This window comes from Lethenteron reissneri, chromosome 36, assembly GCF_015708825.2.
Source record: "Lethenteron reissneri isolate LAM-NWPU_2019-01 chromosome 36, ASM1570882v1, whole genome shotgun sequence".
Lineage (NCBI taxonomy): Eukaryota > Metazoa > Chordata > Hyperoartia > Petromyzontiformes > Petromyzontidae > Lethenteron > Lethenteron reissneri.
Window position 1 is genome coordinate 1,206,948 of NC_083814.1, and position 17,869 is coordinate 1,224,816.

Genomic DNA, 17,869 nt, shown 5'->3' on the forward strand with positions numbered 1-17,869 from the left:
CTATAATAAGCTGAGTTACTAACAGCAAGTAATACATTACAATTCTACCTCGTAAAAATTCTATAATATGCTTCCATCTAAACCTTATTCTCTTATATCACACGAGCATATACCGTACTATATACTGCCATAGATAAACCCAACATTAAATTATATACTGTATTGCTGTAAACCAACCTATATCTTATACATTTAATATAACACTATGTATTATTCTACACACCCTAATGTGTATCGAAATGGTTTATTACGTCCTTCCAATGATTGCTGAGCCAGAATCCATCTTCTCGGTTAAAATTGTCTCTGTGTTTGTATATGTGGATCGCCTCATGAACGAATCTCTCATGATAGCCAGATGGCTTGCAGAGAACCTCTGTCTTGGAGAAGTCGATATCATGTGAGCCCACTGAGTTGTAACAGTGATCTGCCACGGCTGAGGTGTTTGTCCTACCGTGTTTCAGGTCAGCTTTATGTTCACGGATGCGGTCCGAGACATGTCGTTTGGTTTCCCCAATGTAACTGCTACCACAGAGGCAACTTAGTTTGTAGACGCCAGGGTACTGTATGTCTGGAACCACATCTTTTACAGACGGTACCAGATCACGGATTTTATGTACTGTGTTGAATCGGACCTGGATCTTGTGTTTAATCAGGATTTTGGAGATCTTTTTTGTGACCCCAGCAATGTAGGGTAAGGTGATGGTCTTGAAAGGCTCCTCAACAGGATCCTTCTTGATGGTTGGAGTGATGGCTTTGCGGATTGTATAGTCGGAGTAACCATTTGCCTTAAGAGCTTGGCGTACGTGTTTGAGTTCACTGGAAATGTGTTCATGGTCGGAGATGCATTGGGCTCTATGATATAGAGTCTTGATGAGGGAATTCTTCTGGGATGGATGGTGGTGGGAATCCGGTTTTAGATAAGCATCCGTGTGGGTGGCTTTCCTGTAGACAGAGTGGCTCATTGAACCATCAGGTCTCCTTTTGATTAGGACATCCAAAAAGGGTAGCTTGCCATCATTTCCGAAAATGATGGCAAGCTACCCTTTTTGGATGTCCTAATCAAAAGGAGACCTGATGGTTCAATGAGCCACTCTGTCTACAGGAAAGCCACCCACACGGATGCTTACCCTTTTTGGATGTCCTAATCAAAAGGAGACCTGATGGTTCAATGAGCCACTCTGTCTACAGGAAAGCCACCCACACGGATGCTTATCTAAAACCGGATTCCCACCACCATCCATCCCAGAAGAATTCCCTCATCAAGACTCTATATCATAGAGCCCAATGCATCTCCGACCATGAACACATTTCCAGTGAACTCAAACACGTACGCCAAGCTCTTAAGGCAAATGGTTACTCCGACTATACAATCCGCAAAGCCATCACTCCAACCATCAAGAAGGATCCTGTTGAGGAGCCTTTCAAGACCATCACCTTACCCTACATTGCTGGGGTCACAAAAAAGATCTCCAAAATCCTGATTAAACACAAGATCCAGGTCCGATTCAACACAGTACATAAAATCCGTGATCTGGTACCGTCTGTAAAAGATGTGGTTCCAGACATACAGTACCCTGGCGTCTACAAACTAAGTTGCCTCTGTGGTAGCAGTTACATTGGGGAAACCAAACGACATGTCTCGGACCGCATCCGTGAACATAAAGCTGACCTGAAACACGGTAGGACAAACACCTCAGCCGTGGCAGATCACTGTTACAACTCAGTGGGCTCACATGATATCGACTTCTCCAAGACAGAGGTTCTCTGCAAGCCATCTGGCTATCATGAGAGATTCGTTCATGAGGCGATCCACATATACAAACACAGAGACAATTTTAACCGAGAAGATGGATTCTGGCTCAGCAATCATTGGAAGGACGTAATAAACCATTTCGATACACATTAGGGTGTGTAGAATAATACATAGTGTTATATTAAATGTATAAGATATAGGTTGGTTTACAGCAATACAGTATATAATTTAATGTTGGGTTTATCTATGGCAGTATATAGTACGGTATATGCTCGTGTGATATAAGAGAATAAGGTTTAGATGGAAGCATATTATAGAATTTTTACGAGGTAGAATTGTAATGTATTACTTGCTGTTAGTAACTCAGCTTATTATAGAGTATAGTAAGTATACTGATGGTGCGATGCAGTTTATACTTTAGTTTTTTATGTAGTTTATACTTTAGTTTTCTACGTGGTTGTTGAGTAACTGCAGCTACATATCATTAACATTCCTTTCCTTTGTTACTGCTAATCCCTGCACCCCCCTTGGTTGCTGCTGATCCTGCATAATGCATGGGCATAATATGACTTTGACACCCCCCCGCCCAACGCCTACGCATTTTCCATGAATATGCTAAATTCCTCTTCACATGCACATTCTTTTTGTTAAGGCGCTCTTCAACCCCCAATGCAGCTTATATATAAGCTCCTAGTTTGGTAGTGTCTCATTCTTCACCTGAAGACGGCTGCTTGCGTTGTAGCCGAAACGTCGTGAGAATTGTTTTATTATGTTTTATTTTTATTATTTTATTACTTCCCTTCTACGTGACTTTACCGAAAGAAACAAGAAAAAGACACTCCAAGCCTAAGACATGTCATTTAGACTCTGTCTTATCGACAGACATGTTCTTCATCTGAGGACGGCTGCTTGCGTTGTGGCCGAAACGTCGTGAGAATTATTTTATTATGTTTTATTTTTATTATTGTATTACTTCCCTTCTATGTGACTTTACCGAAAGAACCAAGAAGATGAATCCCTGCAGTCACGAAAGCTTTAAATCGAAAAGGAATATCTCATTTGCAAGGGTGTCCAGGGTGTCAACTGCTGCTTGGGCTTGCATCAGCATATTGTAGAGGCGTGGCTGTGGCACGCTACGGAAGGCATGACGCAGTGCTGACATGACACTCACCTGACCCTCATCAGACAATCACCACTCACCTGACATCACTCATAGTCATCAACTCACCTGATCCTCACTTAGGATGCAGCCCTCCTGTGCAAGCTGTGCCATTGTGAATGGTTATTCGGTTAAGCCGCACCAGTGCAGACACATTATTTGGTAAAGTGTGATTTTTTAAAGTGTTTACCACATTCGCTTAAGCTACATGTCATAACCTTTCCAAAAGACACCTCTTTCATTTAACTTAGTGGAGTGATCCAAGAGGAGGCCCCTGGACAAAAAGATAAATATCCCCTCCTATTGCTTTAACAGACTGTTGGGGCAAGTGCTGTTAGTGAACACCTACAGTGAGGGAAAAAAGTATTTGATCCCCTGCTGATTTTGTACGTTTGCCCACTGACAGAAATGATCAGTCTATAATTTTAATGGTAGGTTTATTTGAACAGTGAGAGACAGAATAACAACAACAAAATCCAGAAAAACGCATGTCAAAAATGTTATAAATTTATTTGTATTTTAATGAGGGAAATAAGTCATTGGGTTTGTAGTGAAGCACGCTAGCCGCTATACTACCACTACATGTCATGTCGAGGTAGGACACCTCTTTCATTAAACTTAGTGGAGGAGGGCTGTATTGTATAGATCATTCGTTTATTTACAGTTATTCATTCCAACTCCTCAAAGTTGTCACATGATTGTGGCCTGCCAACCACCAGAGTGGCATAATTTGTACACACATCCCAAAGACATTGATACCCTCGATCTAGACTTAAGAGGTGATGATTGCAGCGTGCATCGTTACTATTTCCCACTATATTAAGTCGCTAGTTGGAGTGGCGACTACCTGTGCATGCATGAAGATCCTGTTTGAATGGGATGCTGAATATTGTGGTTTGAGCTTCTGCTGGTTGAGGGAGAACTATCAGCTCTGAAGGTCAGTGACTACAGAAATAGCAGAGGAGAAATTGCCTTTAAATTAGCAGTAATAGGACAAGGACAGTGATGCAGTGAGACGGTCATAGTTATGTGTATTGTCTCGAGTATATATGTATGTGTGTTGAACTTCTTTCGCACTGTACGTAGTCAACCGTGATAATCAAAGGTGTAGCTTAAGGACAACAATGTTGTGTTATAATATCTAATGATTGAGGATAGGGATGAGTATGCAAATTCATCACAGGCAATATCTAAGGCTGTGAAGTAAGAGCTGATTTTTAATCCTAGATTATATCACACGCGTTTACAAGCATACGTACCAGCAGCTGATGTTTGGAAGTGTGCACTTGTGGTTATTACTGTGATGCACAGGGCTCGTTGAATCGAGGGTTCCTTTGATCTCATTAGACATCAAAATGTTCCATGGCACTGCCGCTGCTGCTCGAGCACTGCCACGTGAGTGTTGACTTGTTCAAAGTGGCGGCTTGCCGGCCGACGTTTTGTTTAAAAAAACAGCCAGTGGTAATACGTGACAGTTACAGTTGTGGTTATAGTAACGCAACATGTGGACATGTATAAGTGAGCTGGCTTGAACTTGTACTGTAGGTAAAAGGGGAATGGTTATGATGTGATCCACGGTTCCCCACTGTCGCATCATGGAACGGACTGCAGCTGTGTTCTGATGGCATTGCGCGCTCACATGCTCACAGACAATGTCAGCACAGAATTCACGTTGAAGCTTTAACCAATAAGTAAACTCCATACGTTCAGCACATCGGGTCATTATCGTTGCTCATGCCTGTGAATCACACAGCGTCACTTTTGTAGTGGCGTGAGAACAGAAAACGCCATACAGACTGAGTGAGTGTGCACGGTGGTGTGCGGGGCAGGCGATGGAGGACAAGGAGCGTGCTGTGGCGGATCTGCAGGCCGCACTGGACCAGGCTGCACGGAATGCAGAGCAGCTCAAGGCCGATGCCGTGAGTTCTGCAACGTTGTGGCACGTTGCCGCACACACAGCTCCGTACCCTCAAGCAAGCGGACGCCTGCCATAAATGCCGTGTGAAGATCCCGCTGGCTGGCGCACGTTTACATGAGCGCTTCATTATCTCCTCATCTCTGCCATACAAGCCCAGTGCGTTGCCGGAGGGGTGGAATGCTCACTCATACATCACTCAGCCGCACGCAATCAGCCGCCTGCATTACTGCAGTGTTGTGCCCATTATAATGCTGTGTGGACAGAGGCAATGGTGTACGAATGAACCTGGCCATGGATTTAAATTTAAACAATAATTCATACAAATTTGGACAATTACTTTGTATAGCGGTGTAGCCAAGTGTATGATTACTAGAGTTATTGATGATTAGTATTATTTTGGTGCTTGTTTACCCAGGAAAATCTCATGGAGGCTCACGACTCTTGCAGGAGGATGATGCTGTGTGTCATTCCAATTGAGTCATTGTCGGGTACATTTTCAAACTTGGCCCACGACACCGGCACACAACATCACGGGATCTTTTACGTCTGCTGTGAAGCGAACGGTGTACAGTAACATCACGGTTATTACACCCGCATCAACAATCAGGGCGGCCGATGGATTAAAACCACGGTTCTTTGTAACAGGCGATGAGCACACACTAGCATTGGGCCACACCGCTTCTGCCAGCAATATCAGTGGAACTTAATTTCGTGACATTGCCTTGTATTATTTTATTTCTAAACTAGCTGTACTACCCGGCTTCGCCCGGGTCTTGGATCCACGAAACCAGGCCGCCTTTGTCTCCCAAGTGGCGATGTTCATACGCCACACCAGTTACTCGTTTTGAGGCTGAGTCGACCTAGGGGAGGCCCAGGATCGGTTCAAATAATCGTCACCGGTGGTGGCCGTGAGCGGGAATGGAACTCGGGTCGCCGGGTTCGTAGCGCGGCGCGCTAACCACGACACTACAATGCGTTACGCTTCCGTTGTAGGATTTGTGTGAGGCGCGCCGATCCGCTGTAGGGTTTTAGTGAGGCGCGCCGATCCGTTGTAGGGTTTGTGTGAGGCGTGCCGATCTGTTGTAGGGTTTTAGTGAGGCGCGCCGATCCGTTGTAGGGTTTTAGTGAGGCGTGCCGATCCGTTGTAGGGTTTTAGTGATGTGTGCCTATCCGTTGTAGGGTTTTAGTGAGGCGCGCCGATCCCCCGCGATACAATAATACTGTGTAATCGCTATAATTTTATGATTTACCGAGCCTATAATAGTAATTGCACACATTGGGGTGGCGGGGGAGTAAAGAGGATGTGAAACTTTGATGAATTTACCTCAGAGTTGCGTGGTGGGTGTCGAGGCCTAGCACCGTGCAGAGCCTCCGGCCTCGCCTGATTTTCCCACCCGGCTGACGCTGGGTACGGGTGCCGTTCCCCCCCCCCCCCGCGCTACAATAATACAGTCTAATCGCTATAATGTTATAATCTACCGACCCTATAATAGTAATTGCACACATTGTGGTGGGGGAGTGAAGAGGATGTGAAACTTTGATGAATTTACCTCAGAGTCGCGTGTTAATGCGTGCGCCTATTTTTAACGGGAATTAAAAATGGCGTCCACCCCGCGGCGAAGGCGTCGCTACCCGTTGCCAGGGGCAACCACCCTCCAATGAAAGCGGCGAAGGCGTCGCTACCCGTTGCCAGGGGCAACCGCCGTCCAATGAAACTGCAGCCCGCGGCGAAGGCGTCGCTACCCGTTGCCAGGTGCAACCGCCGTCCAATGAAAGCGGCGAAGGCGTCGCTACCCGTTGGCAGGGGCAACCGCCGTCCAATGAAACTGCGTATGGTCCGGCGACACACACACACACACACAGACAGATTCGCGATTTTATATATATAGATGTTACAAAAATTTGAAGGGAGATTATGTATGTGTAGTGACATTGGGGATGCCTCTATATGGTGCCGGGCTGAGAGGGCCAGGGCACGCGATGCACGGTCATCGCATAAACCCTGTGGGCGGGTGTAATACCAGCCCTAGCGGGGCTTGGTGAGTGCTGGATAGCGCGGGCACCACGCATAGCATGTGGTGAGGGCTCCCACGAGGGGGAGCGGGAGAGTGCGAGCCCAAGGGCAGGATTGCCGCGGGCTATGGCACTTTGGTTGACCCTGCAGACACGTGATCTAGAGTGTCCATAGAGAGGCCCCCAGGTGGGGGGACTAGGGGGTGATCACGTGTCCAGGGAGAGCTCTCGAGAGGGAGCTAGAAGGATCCAGAAGGCGTGCGGGGTCAAGGGCGGAGCGGCCCCGACCGTAGGGGGACATAAGGCGGGTCCCTAAGAGGGACGGGGTTGCTGCATTCTACAAGCTGAAGCTCCATGTCCACCAGCTGAAGCCTCCATCTCAAGCTGGAAGCTCTACGTCTTCGAGGCAAACACGTGGTCGCGGACCCGAGTAGGGACCCGACCCTTCGTAGCAGTAACTCCTCTGTATAGTGTAGTTAGCTGGGTGGTCACCACACTAGGCTGTATCTGGTGAATTGGCAGTTACCCCTTGTGTTACGTGTTACAAATAAATGTGTTGCCTCTAAAAGGAACAACGTCTACGACCCAGTTGGACTCACGACATATGTATGTTGAACTTCTTTTGCACCAGAGGTGCGGGGTTAAGAACAACAAACAAGAGTAGGTGCAGTTCGATGTCTAAGATTCAGACAAATGTGGTTTAATTGCAAGTCCACACATGCTAAGGTTTGAAGTGTTGGCATGTAACCAGGTATTAGTTCGCAGATTAAATCGATTGCATCTATTATTATTTGTTCTTGGTGAAACCCAGGTGACTCTTGCAAAAGAGGCAATTTTTCACATGTCTCAAAAACTAAACTATGTTTATTTTACCAGGTCAGGCCCACTGAGCTATATAGCGACCTGGCCACAAATGATAGCTCAACGAAGTGTCTTATTGTCATGTGGAAATATATCGCAGGCAAATACTTTAAACGCATGTTAATTCTAAATATAGAAGGAAAAATCGGAGGACCTGGAGAAAAATCCACGCAACCACGGGGAGAACATGCAAACTCCAAATATACAGCAGGTATCAGGGTCTGGATCGATCCCACGACCTCCTGTATACCAGGCGAGGTAGTTAACATCTTGCCACCGTGGCACCTCCTGGTTAAATAACGGATACGCCGATGACGACGACAACAACAACATTTGTTATTCTGTGCGCGCGCACTGGGTCCGCCAGGAGCGGAGCCGCGAGGAGGAGGTGCGAATGGCGCGCGAGGACGAGCGGAGGTCGCGGGACACTGAGGTGGCGGGGTTCCGTGAGCAGGCGTCTCAGCACGCGCTCACCATCGTCTCCCTGGAGGGGAGGCTCTCCGCCCTGCTCGCCCAGAGCGCTCACGACTCCCGGAGCGCTCACGGCGCCCGGCGAGCCCCAGCCAGCGGGGGCAGGCGCCCATCAGGTCCGCCGCTCCCGCTGTTGTACATATTGTGATATTAACAATAAGGTCAAATACAAACAAAATGATACAAATTATAAAAATGTGAACATTTATGTAAATATGTTAAAATATTAAGTGTGTAATGTAATGAAATGCGTATTTAAGTGTAATTAAGAATGTGTGTATTGTTGAGTGTAATGAATAATGATTGCGATTGTGTCTTAAGTATATGATTATTGTAAAAAATATTTTTGATTAATGAGAATAGGTTTTCCCCTTTTTTCTGGCAACAAAACAGGTGTTAAGATGTTAAAACAGCAAACTGAAACCTTATTACAAGGAATCATGTCTGCATTAACCACAATACTTGTGGTCAGAATGCAAACAAAAAACATATATATACAACACTGCGCCCATCGACTGCTGTCGCTTGTTTCGCTTGCTCTCGCTCTCGGTGCCAACGGATGGCAGGCGTTGGTGTGAAGGTATCCACTCTGGGTGTACATCCCACACGCGGGCGCAGGGGGATTAGTTTGAAGGGCGTGCAGTTCCTTGCCATGTTGCGACCCATAGGGTGCCGTCCCGGATCCATGAGACCTGGCGTGATGTTGTTTTTTTATCCGCGTTAGATGCTCTTGCATGAACCAATGCTAGACCAATACTTAGAGGGATCACTAAATCAACTTTTGTGAGCAAATATACACGATTGCTTATCCAAGAGCTGACCATTTGCAAGTGTAGAGCGTTTCAGCGTTGCATCCTAGGTTTAAGATACAGGTGTATGTACAGTGCTTTGTCAATCCACTGCTGGATGAGGACCTCTTCACACTGTGCAGGTTATGGGGGTAGTTTGACCATACTTTACTCCACTGCTCAGTGTGGGTTGGTGAGGGCAGGGAGGGTAGACGTGGGAGTAGACTATGGTGCTGTACAACAATGGATTTGTACGCATTTCCCTCTGCTGCCTATAACATAACCCTATAGCCTATAACCCTTCTGTTGCATGGTGGTCACCCATCAAAGCACAATCCAGCATTCTGGGTAATTTTATCATAAGCCAACCTGTCATCCAGCATTGTGGAGGCAAGGGTTGGTGGATCAGACAAATTACAAAATGTGAGACTCCTTTCTTTTGGGCATCGAGGTGCCACACCCTAGCTTGCCAGCAGAAGGCAGTACAGAAAGGTGTGGAATGACATGATCTGTCTCTTCTGCATGGGATAGAGTATTGCCGCCTCGCATGCATGGGTTTTCTCCAGGTACTCTGGTTCCCTTCCACATCTATAACCACTCGCTAATTGGCTGAAAATATAATATACTGTACAGAGAACTGCAGAGCAGTTGATGGTGCCGGCTCACCATCTGGCAGCCCTCCAGCTCTCGTTGGGTTCCTCAGCGATTGTGAGATGCAGTTTGTATGAATGACGCTATTTAAAATAAATTGTAAGATATTTTTTTTTAGTTATTGAGTGAAAGTATTTGTAGCCTCCTGTGGGAGATCTGGACAAATTCATAGATCCAAACTTGAAGTTTTGCCGAGGAATTCAGTTGACCACAACGGTGGGTCCAACACAGCTGGGTGAGTGGCAACACGTGTGTAGCAAGGGGCTTGATGATGGCTACCGCAGGTTTAATCAGCCTCTAGGGGTGGGATCAGTTCATTGCCAATCAAGCAGCAGTGATGTACTAAATAGTTTTTATATATTTAGAACGAATTGAGATATTGGAGATGGTTGATTGTGTGAGGTGGCCGAGTGGCTTGAGAGGTCAGAATGCTGAGCTGACACTGCAGAGACCTGGGTTTGAATCCAGGTAGCTGCCTCGGATTAGAAACTGGGTTCTCAAGTGTCGATAGTTGATGGTCTCAGTCTGGCTACCAATGATTGCACACGAAAAAAAAACATTTGCTTAAGTTTGGTTTTGCACTTAAGTTGACTAAGTTCTAGCTTTGAGAGTTAAAATATCAATTTAACTGCTATGCCACGACAAATATTACTGTGGGTGGTAGGGCAGATGGGAAAGTGCTGCCCCCAACCGTGTGTAGACTCGAGGTAACATGACATTGCAGCAGTAGCATAATTGAGATAAAACCGTGAAAAATGGGTTAAATAAAACAGTGCCACAGGTATCGACAAATGACCATGCAGGCTATGCGTTGATATATTTAGTTATATTTAGTTGCCTCAAAATTCCATTGGAATCTTTGCACTTTAGGGATTTGTGCAAATCCTGAATGTGGCGAGATGTTAACTTCCTCGCCTGGTATACAGCAGGTTGTGGGTTTGATCCCAACCCTGATGTCTGCTGTATATTTTGAGTTTGCATCTTCTCCTCGTGGTCACTTGGATTTTTCTCTGGGTCCTCCGGTTCTCCTCTCCACATTGAGAAACATGTGTTTAGAGTGTTTGGCCACTATAAATTTCCATGTGACGATAAACCACTTCGTTGATAGCCAGGTCACTTCTGAAAAAGAATCTATTTAGCAGCTCAGTGAGCCTTACCTGGTAAAAAATATTAAAATAAATAGTATGGTGCTCGTCGGGTGGTGTTCACGCAGGGCAAGGGGAGTCCCCGAAGTCTGGCAGGCCTGGAGTGGGGTTCACCGAGACGGACGGCGAGCCCACCGAGATAATACCTGCAGCAGCATCGTGTGGCGGGCGCTCCTGCTCACAGCTCCGGTGGGAAGCCTGAACGTCAGCGAGTTAATGGAGACGTGCACTTTAATGTTTACTACAAGTGTATGGGGCAGCGTCGTAGCTGTGGGTTCAAGTGAATTATTCTTGATTTGCATGAGCTGTTGTATAGTGGTTTGCACAATGTGTCATGATTTCTGTAATTCATATTCAATTTCTGGTCTGCACACCACTGGACTAGGCTTCCCGTGGGTAAAATTTTCCTGACATGAGTCCCTGATGAGTACGGTTGGCTACGTACGGTGTGCAAGAAGTTAATCATACATAAATATTAAAACTGAGGAGACAAAGGCAGCCCTGCATGCTATTGACAAAGGCTATCCCTTCATCTGCCAGACGAATCGTAACAGATATTTGCTAATGGCACCTTTCATTAACATCCAGTCTGAAAGAAATGTGGTATTTTGTCTGTGTATTTGTTCATATTTTGTTTGTGTGTGTGTATATTTTGAGTCGTGTGTGTGTGTGCGTGTGTGTGTCCTTGCGTTCGTCCATGTCCTTGCGTTCGTCCATGTGTACACACATCAAGGTGTTGTGTGTGCTATTTATATTGTCTACATCAACGATAATGCTTATACTCTTTGGTTCTTTCGGTAAAGTCACGTATATAGAAAAAATAATTAATAAATCACGACGTTTCAATAGCAATACAAGCCACCGTCTTCAGGTGAAATAATACAGCAGGCGGACTGCTGAGGAGGAAATGTAGCAAGAGAGCTACTGCAACCAAAGGTGATATAGACGTTTGTGGTGGGTACAACGCAAGGGTAAGTGGGCGGGACTAGGAATGGAATTTGGAAGTAAATGTAATCGCAGAGAGGGTATGGGTGGGTGAGCTCGGCTAATCCGAGGAGGGGGAGGGGGGCTGCCGCAACGGGCGAGAGGGTGGGCAGTCGCGAAAGCTTCAAATCAAGATTGAACCACCTCTACGGGGAGGATTTCCACACAACTCAAGACATGACTTCAGCCGAGAAGATGGATGCAAAATTTAGCAATCTTTGAAAGGACGTTGATCAACCAGGTATAGTGTTAACTGTTGTGTTGGGCGACTCTCTGAGTTGCATTACATTTCTAAGTTTGCAAAGTTTGATATCTTTTTTCTTTTTTTCTCTCTATCACCTTTTTCCCTCTGTAAATTCCACCCCCACCCTCTCGCCCGTTGCGGCAGCCCCCCCTCCCCCGTCCTCGGATTATCCCGAGCTCACCCACCCATACCCTCTCTGCGATTACATTCACTTGCAAATTTCATCCCTAGTCCCGCCCACTTACCCTTGGGTTGTACCCACCACAAATGTCTATATCACCTCTGGTTGCAGGAGCTCTCTCACTACATTTCCTCCTCAGCAGTCCGCCTGCTGTATTGTTTCACCTGAAGACGGTGGCTTGTGTTGCTATCGAAACGTCGTGATTTATTTTTCTATCTACGTGACTTTACCGAAAGAACCAAAGAGTATGAATTCCTGCAGACACGAAAGCTTCAAATCAAGATTGATAATGCTTATTTTGTTTTGTGTATTATAGAGTATTGCATTGAACTAGGACCCATATCTAACAATGAAGAACCTTACCTATAAACATCTGATAGTTCACCAGCTTCAAGTAAGCCTGATGAGACACTGTATGTCAAAACTGGTCCAGAGTTTGCTTGTATTGAACCAATTCTGCTTCGACTATGCACTCCCAGAAGGACGTGTGGCTGATGGGATGTGTAAAAAATACTTGTATTGTTTCATGTGGAAGGACAGAAATGGGAAAGAGGCATGTCGTCTCCATATTTTGTCGACTCACTCTCAAATGAGTACCTGGTGTGGTGCATAAACATCACCAGTCTGTTAAGGCTACACGGGGGATCTTTGTCTTTGTTTGCAGGCGTGATCTGACAGAGGTGCGCGCCTTGGCCCAATCGCACCATGACGAGGTGCAGTGCTTGAAGAGGAAGCTCGCCACTGCCCTCGGCCGCCTCTCAGACGTTGCTGGTACCCACTGACTATATAAATTGACGTATTGGCGGTACACCGGTGCAGCATAACACACCAGTCCTCAGAAAACAGTCTGACGATGTCCTTGGTCCCTGTTGCCCTTGAGTGCAGACTGTCCATCAGAAGTTGCCTTAGATTCAGCAGCTGCTTTCCCATTCGAACGTGTGACACTACAAGTCATATCATCTCTTGATGCCACCGTCCGCCAATAAATTCTTCCGGAAACGAGTCGAGGAACTGTCCGACCAAGTATAGGACACGAGTCATATCTGCCTTTGGAACACAGAGCAGCCAATCGTCATCAGGCTGGGTGCTGATATATGGCAACAGACTGAAGCTTCGTGTTCAGCGGCTCATAACATTCATCTTCCATCTGCTTCGACATCACGATAACTGATTTTGATGCACCCCACAATATTTTCTGACCGGGGTTGTGAATCGCGGGAAAATAAATAATTATTGCCAATTTATTTTTATATCGCACACTGGTGTACCACCAATACATTCAAATACAATCATGATCAATCCCCTGCTGGATAAAGGTCTCCCCAAACCATCACCATCTCCCACAGCCCTGCGATGCAACGGCTCACCTTGCACCTATGCACGAGCTGGTAATATCACTCCCTCTCTGTGCTGGACTTTGGCTGCTACTGTTGTTATTCTTGACCAGCAGCTATGTCGCAATTAAAATCTGAACCGGTCCTGGACCTCCTGTAAGTCGACTTAGCCTTCATTATATGAGCACCTGGCACGGGGTGTAAACTTCAGTATCAGGGAGACAAAGGCGATGGACGTGGTCCCGGGCATACCGCCACCTCGTGCGCCGTGCCGGCCTTGGTTCCCCACACCTCTGATTAGCACGGTTGGCTACGTATGGCTACGTACGGTGCAAAAGAAGTTCGACATATATTTATAGGTGCTTGCTAACAGCACTTGCATCTACAGTCCACGTGGGCTACACAGGGGCTCTTTGTCTTTGGTGCTGTATGTATGTTGAACTTCTTTCGCACCGTACGTAGCCAACCGCATGAATCGGAGGTATGGGGAAATTACAACAAACTAAACGCAAAAATTAGTTTTAAAGAAATGAGTTATAATCTAGATTTAAAAGTGCATAGCTCCCAGTGACTTCCTAATATTGGAAGGAGGAGCATTTCAGACGGCCACAGAAGTGCATCCGAAAGCGGACAATGCAGTGACTGTCTTTGTTCGATGGCCAGCCAAAAGCCGCTGCTGTGAGGATGACTGCAGTTCGCGTGATGGTTTATGTTCCTTGACGAGGTATTGTGGTTTATTTGTGGCAAGCACTTTTTGTTACTGCGGTGTCTCTTGGTGCAGGTGAACTCAGCGAAGGGCAAAAGGTGGCGGTGGAGCACGGGCGCGCCCAGCTGCGGGAAGCACACGTGGAACACGAGCGTCTGCAGTGCCACGTGACGCAGCTGTCCCGCCTAACGCACAAGCAGACCCGGCAGCTGCAGCAGGCCAACGAGCAGCTCCGGTACAACACTCACCTGTCAACACGTCACGGCGATTTCCTTTGTCTGCCACAAACGAACCACAATACCTCCGATTAGCACGGTTAGCTATGTACGGTGCAAAATAAGTTTAACATACGTACATACGTACATACATACAAGGAGCCTAAACCGTCACGCAAACTCTGGTCATCCTCGCAGCAGCTTTTGGCTAACCAGCGAACAAAGACGGTCACTGCATCGCACGCTGTCAAATAAATTTCTGCAGCCTTCGAGAAAGCTCTTCCTTCCGATATTAGGAAGGCACTGGAGCTATGCAGTTAAATTTTGATTGAAAACTTTTTTCTTTAAAACTGCTTTTTATGTTTAGTTTGTTGTCCTTCCCCCGCACCTCCGATTAGCACGGTTGGCAATGTACGGTGCAAATGAAGTTCAACTTACATACGTCACGATGCTAACAAATAAAGCCACTGCTCTTGATGCGGGGCCAGCAGCTGCGGGAACACAGACACTTTCGCCACTTAGATCGTCAAAACAAGTCAAAGTGATTTCCTGCCCAAGTGAGCATTTGAGATTACAATCTCTGAGCCAGTGGTGGAAATTTCGCATTCCTATGGCAGGGGCGAGTCTATCCACAGGACAACTGCTGTTGACTCTCTTAAAGAGTTGTACTCTTTTTCATGACCACGGAGGGATGATGGGCTGAGTCAACTTGCAGCCGTGATTTGAACACGCAACCTTCCTATTGCAAGCCACTCGCTCTGGTCGTGGGAACAAGTATTTATCCCAGGCCAGATGTGGCTGTGTGTGACTGGAGCCCAGTGCTCTGAAGGCAAGAGTCAGTGGCCCAAGCCCACTCCTGAGCTGCCAGGTGGTCATGAGATTGCAGTCCTCTTGCTTGTGTCCATCCTGCATGCCCTTTTCTGTCTGATGAGTTATAATCATTTACAAAAAGTGTTAGAATGTTTTTTTAGTACTGTCAATTGGTTAATTTACGAAGAACATCCCTTAATCACAACACAGAATCAGGCCGTCATATATCTCAATGTTTGTGTGAAAAGGTCAGGACATGGAAGCAGTCATGAACACGACATGTTTCTTAATGCTTGAAGCACCAATGTGCCTCAGGGAATATGGAGACAGGTTTACGGAGCAACAGAGAGAGCTGAACGACAAGAGGGCGGAGTTGGAGAACTTGCAGGCCGAGATATCCCAGATGAAGGCAAGCACGTCCACCCGGCTTGCCCTGCAGCGCCAGCAGGTGAGGAGACATGAGAGGAGGAGAGGATAGAGGAGGTGAGCACAGAGGAGGATCTTGCAAACAGGCGGAGCGCGTCCACCGTGGCCGTGTTAGATGGGGATGGAGAGGCGTCTGACAAACACTCGTGTGTGCAGGCGGGCGAGGAGAGCGATGCGGCGGAGCGGGCAGCTCGCTGCGAGGGTCACCGCCACGACGAGGTCATTCAGCGGCAGAAAGAGGCACTTGTGGAGCTGAGGGCCCGGCTCAAGGCCATGGAGAAACTGCGGCCTGAGTGTAAGATCCTCGCAGCACGTGCCTCCAACTTTGAAGGGAATGTGTGGTTGAGTGTGATCGTCTATGCACCCTGGCCCTGTATGGGAGTGGTAAGTGGAGCGGTTAGCGCTACGCTGCGCTGAGAACCCGGCAACCCGGGCTCGATTCTCGCTCACGGCCACCGCCAGTGACGATTATCTGAACCGGTCCTGGGCCTCCCCTAGGTCGATTCAGCCTCAAATGAGGACCTGGTGCGATGTGTAAACATCACCACTGGGGAGATGAAGGCAGTTGGGCATGATGCTGGCCACCCACCCCCTCATGCGCTGTGCCCACCTTCAGAGGTGCTACTCGCTAACAGCAATTGCCCCAACAGTCTGTTGAGTCTATACGGGAGAGCTTTGTCTTTTTGTATTTCATGCACCCTTATTCGGTGCTTCATTATAACGTTTGCCTGTCTGTGTGTGCACGTTTAGTGACCGTGAGCACCAGTAAATCAGTGCTTCAGCAGGAGTTTGCCCAAGAAGTGAAGCGTCAAGAGGAGTTCCTCGCATTACTACCTGCAGGGGAAGCCGATGTAAGTCTTGACCCATATTTCTTCATGGGATGGTTTTGCCGTAAGAATAGGTTTTCCCCTTTCTTCTGGCAACAAAACAGGTGTTAAGATGTTAAAACACCAAACTTAAACCTTTTGCAAGGAATAATGTCTGCATTAACCACATATACTTGTGGTGAAAATACAAACAAAAAACATGCTCTGACAGTATATGCATTGTCTTTGAAACTGATTGGTACACACCAGAGACAGCTTTCTATAGAGCCTAGTCTCAAACAGTGTTAGACCAGGGGACGCCACAAGGCGAACAGCACAAAGACAATGCACTATCAAATTGATAAAAAGCTGTCTGGTGTGGACCAATCAGTTTCAAAGACAATGCATATACTGACCGAGCATGTTTTTTGTTTGTATTTTCACCACACGTATCTGTGGTTAATGCAGACATGATTCCTTGCAAAAGGTTTCAGTTTCTTAACACATATTTTGTTGCCAGAAAAAAGGGGAACACCTATTCTTATATTTTGACACTGGCAAAGGAGGTCCAATGATGTATCTTTTTGCCAGTTTCAAATAGATGAAAAAAATATCAAGTATAATACTTGCATTGCCTTGCAAGTATAATATTCGCATTGCCTTGTACTATTTGCCTTTTGGCGTTCTCTGGTCTGACACTGGTGAGACAAGGCCATGAAGAAGGCTGTCTCTGGTGTTTGCCAATCAGTTTGTGTGTTTATTTTCTTGGTTCTTTCGGTAAAGTCACGTAGAAGGAAAATAATAGAATAATAAAAATAAAACATAATAAAATAAAATTCTCACGACGTTTCGGCCACAACGCAAGCAGCCGTCCTCAGGTGAAGAACAGGTCTGTCGGAAAAACAGCGTCTGAATGAACACCACCAAGCTTGGCAGCGTATATTTAAGCTGGGTTAGAGGAGGAAGGGCACCTTGACAAAGGAATTTGCATATCAACAGAGGAATTTAGCATATTTATGGAAAATGCAGATATGGGATTAGTCACTACTTGTGGAATGCGTAGGAGGTGGGGGGGGGGGTCTCAAAGTCATATTATGCCCGTGCATTATGTAGGATTAGCAGCAACAAAGGGAGGAAGTAGGGTTAGCAGTAATAAAGGGAAGGAATTTTAATAGTAAGGATAGTAAGGAGTAAGGAGCTGTCTAACCCTTTCCCGTTTTCGAGACATTAGCAAGTTACAGGGTGGGTGCACTGTTCACTGCTGAATCTCGGAACGCGCAAATTGTTTTCCTTAATTCTATTTAGAGAGGTATAGCATTGTTGTTTTTAAAGACATTGTACTGACTGCAAAAAACCCTAGTGACACGACCGCACTCTATGATAGCTGGCACCAAACTGTGCCAC

At 46.5% G+C, this 17,869-nt stretch overlaps 1 protein-coding gene across 1 annotated transcript in view; it reads left to right on the top strand.

Moving 5' to 3' along the window:
* FHAD1 (forkhead associated phosphopeptide binding domain 1) overlaps window positions 1–17,869 on the top strand; it is a 49,635-nt gene that overhangs the window by 20,889 nt on the left and 10,877 nt on the right. The window contains 8 exon segments of the mRNA XM_061566316.1: window positions 4,742–4,831; window positions 8,072–8,291; window positions 10,828–10,948; window positions 12,833–12,939; window positions 14,284–14,443; window positions 15,549–15,681; window positions 15,816–15,954; window positions 16,410–16,510. Coding sequence (XP_061422300.1) covers window positions 4,742–4,831; window positions 8,072–8,291; window positions 10,828–10,948; window positions 12,833–12,939; window positions 14,284–14,443; window positions 15,549–15,681; window positions 15,816–15,954; window positions 16,410–16,510 — 1,071 coding nt within the window.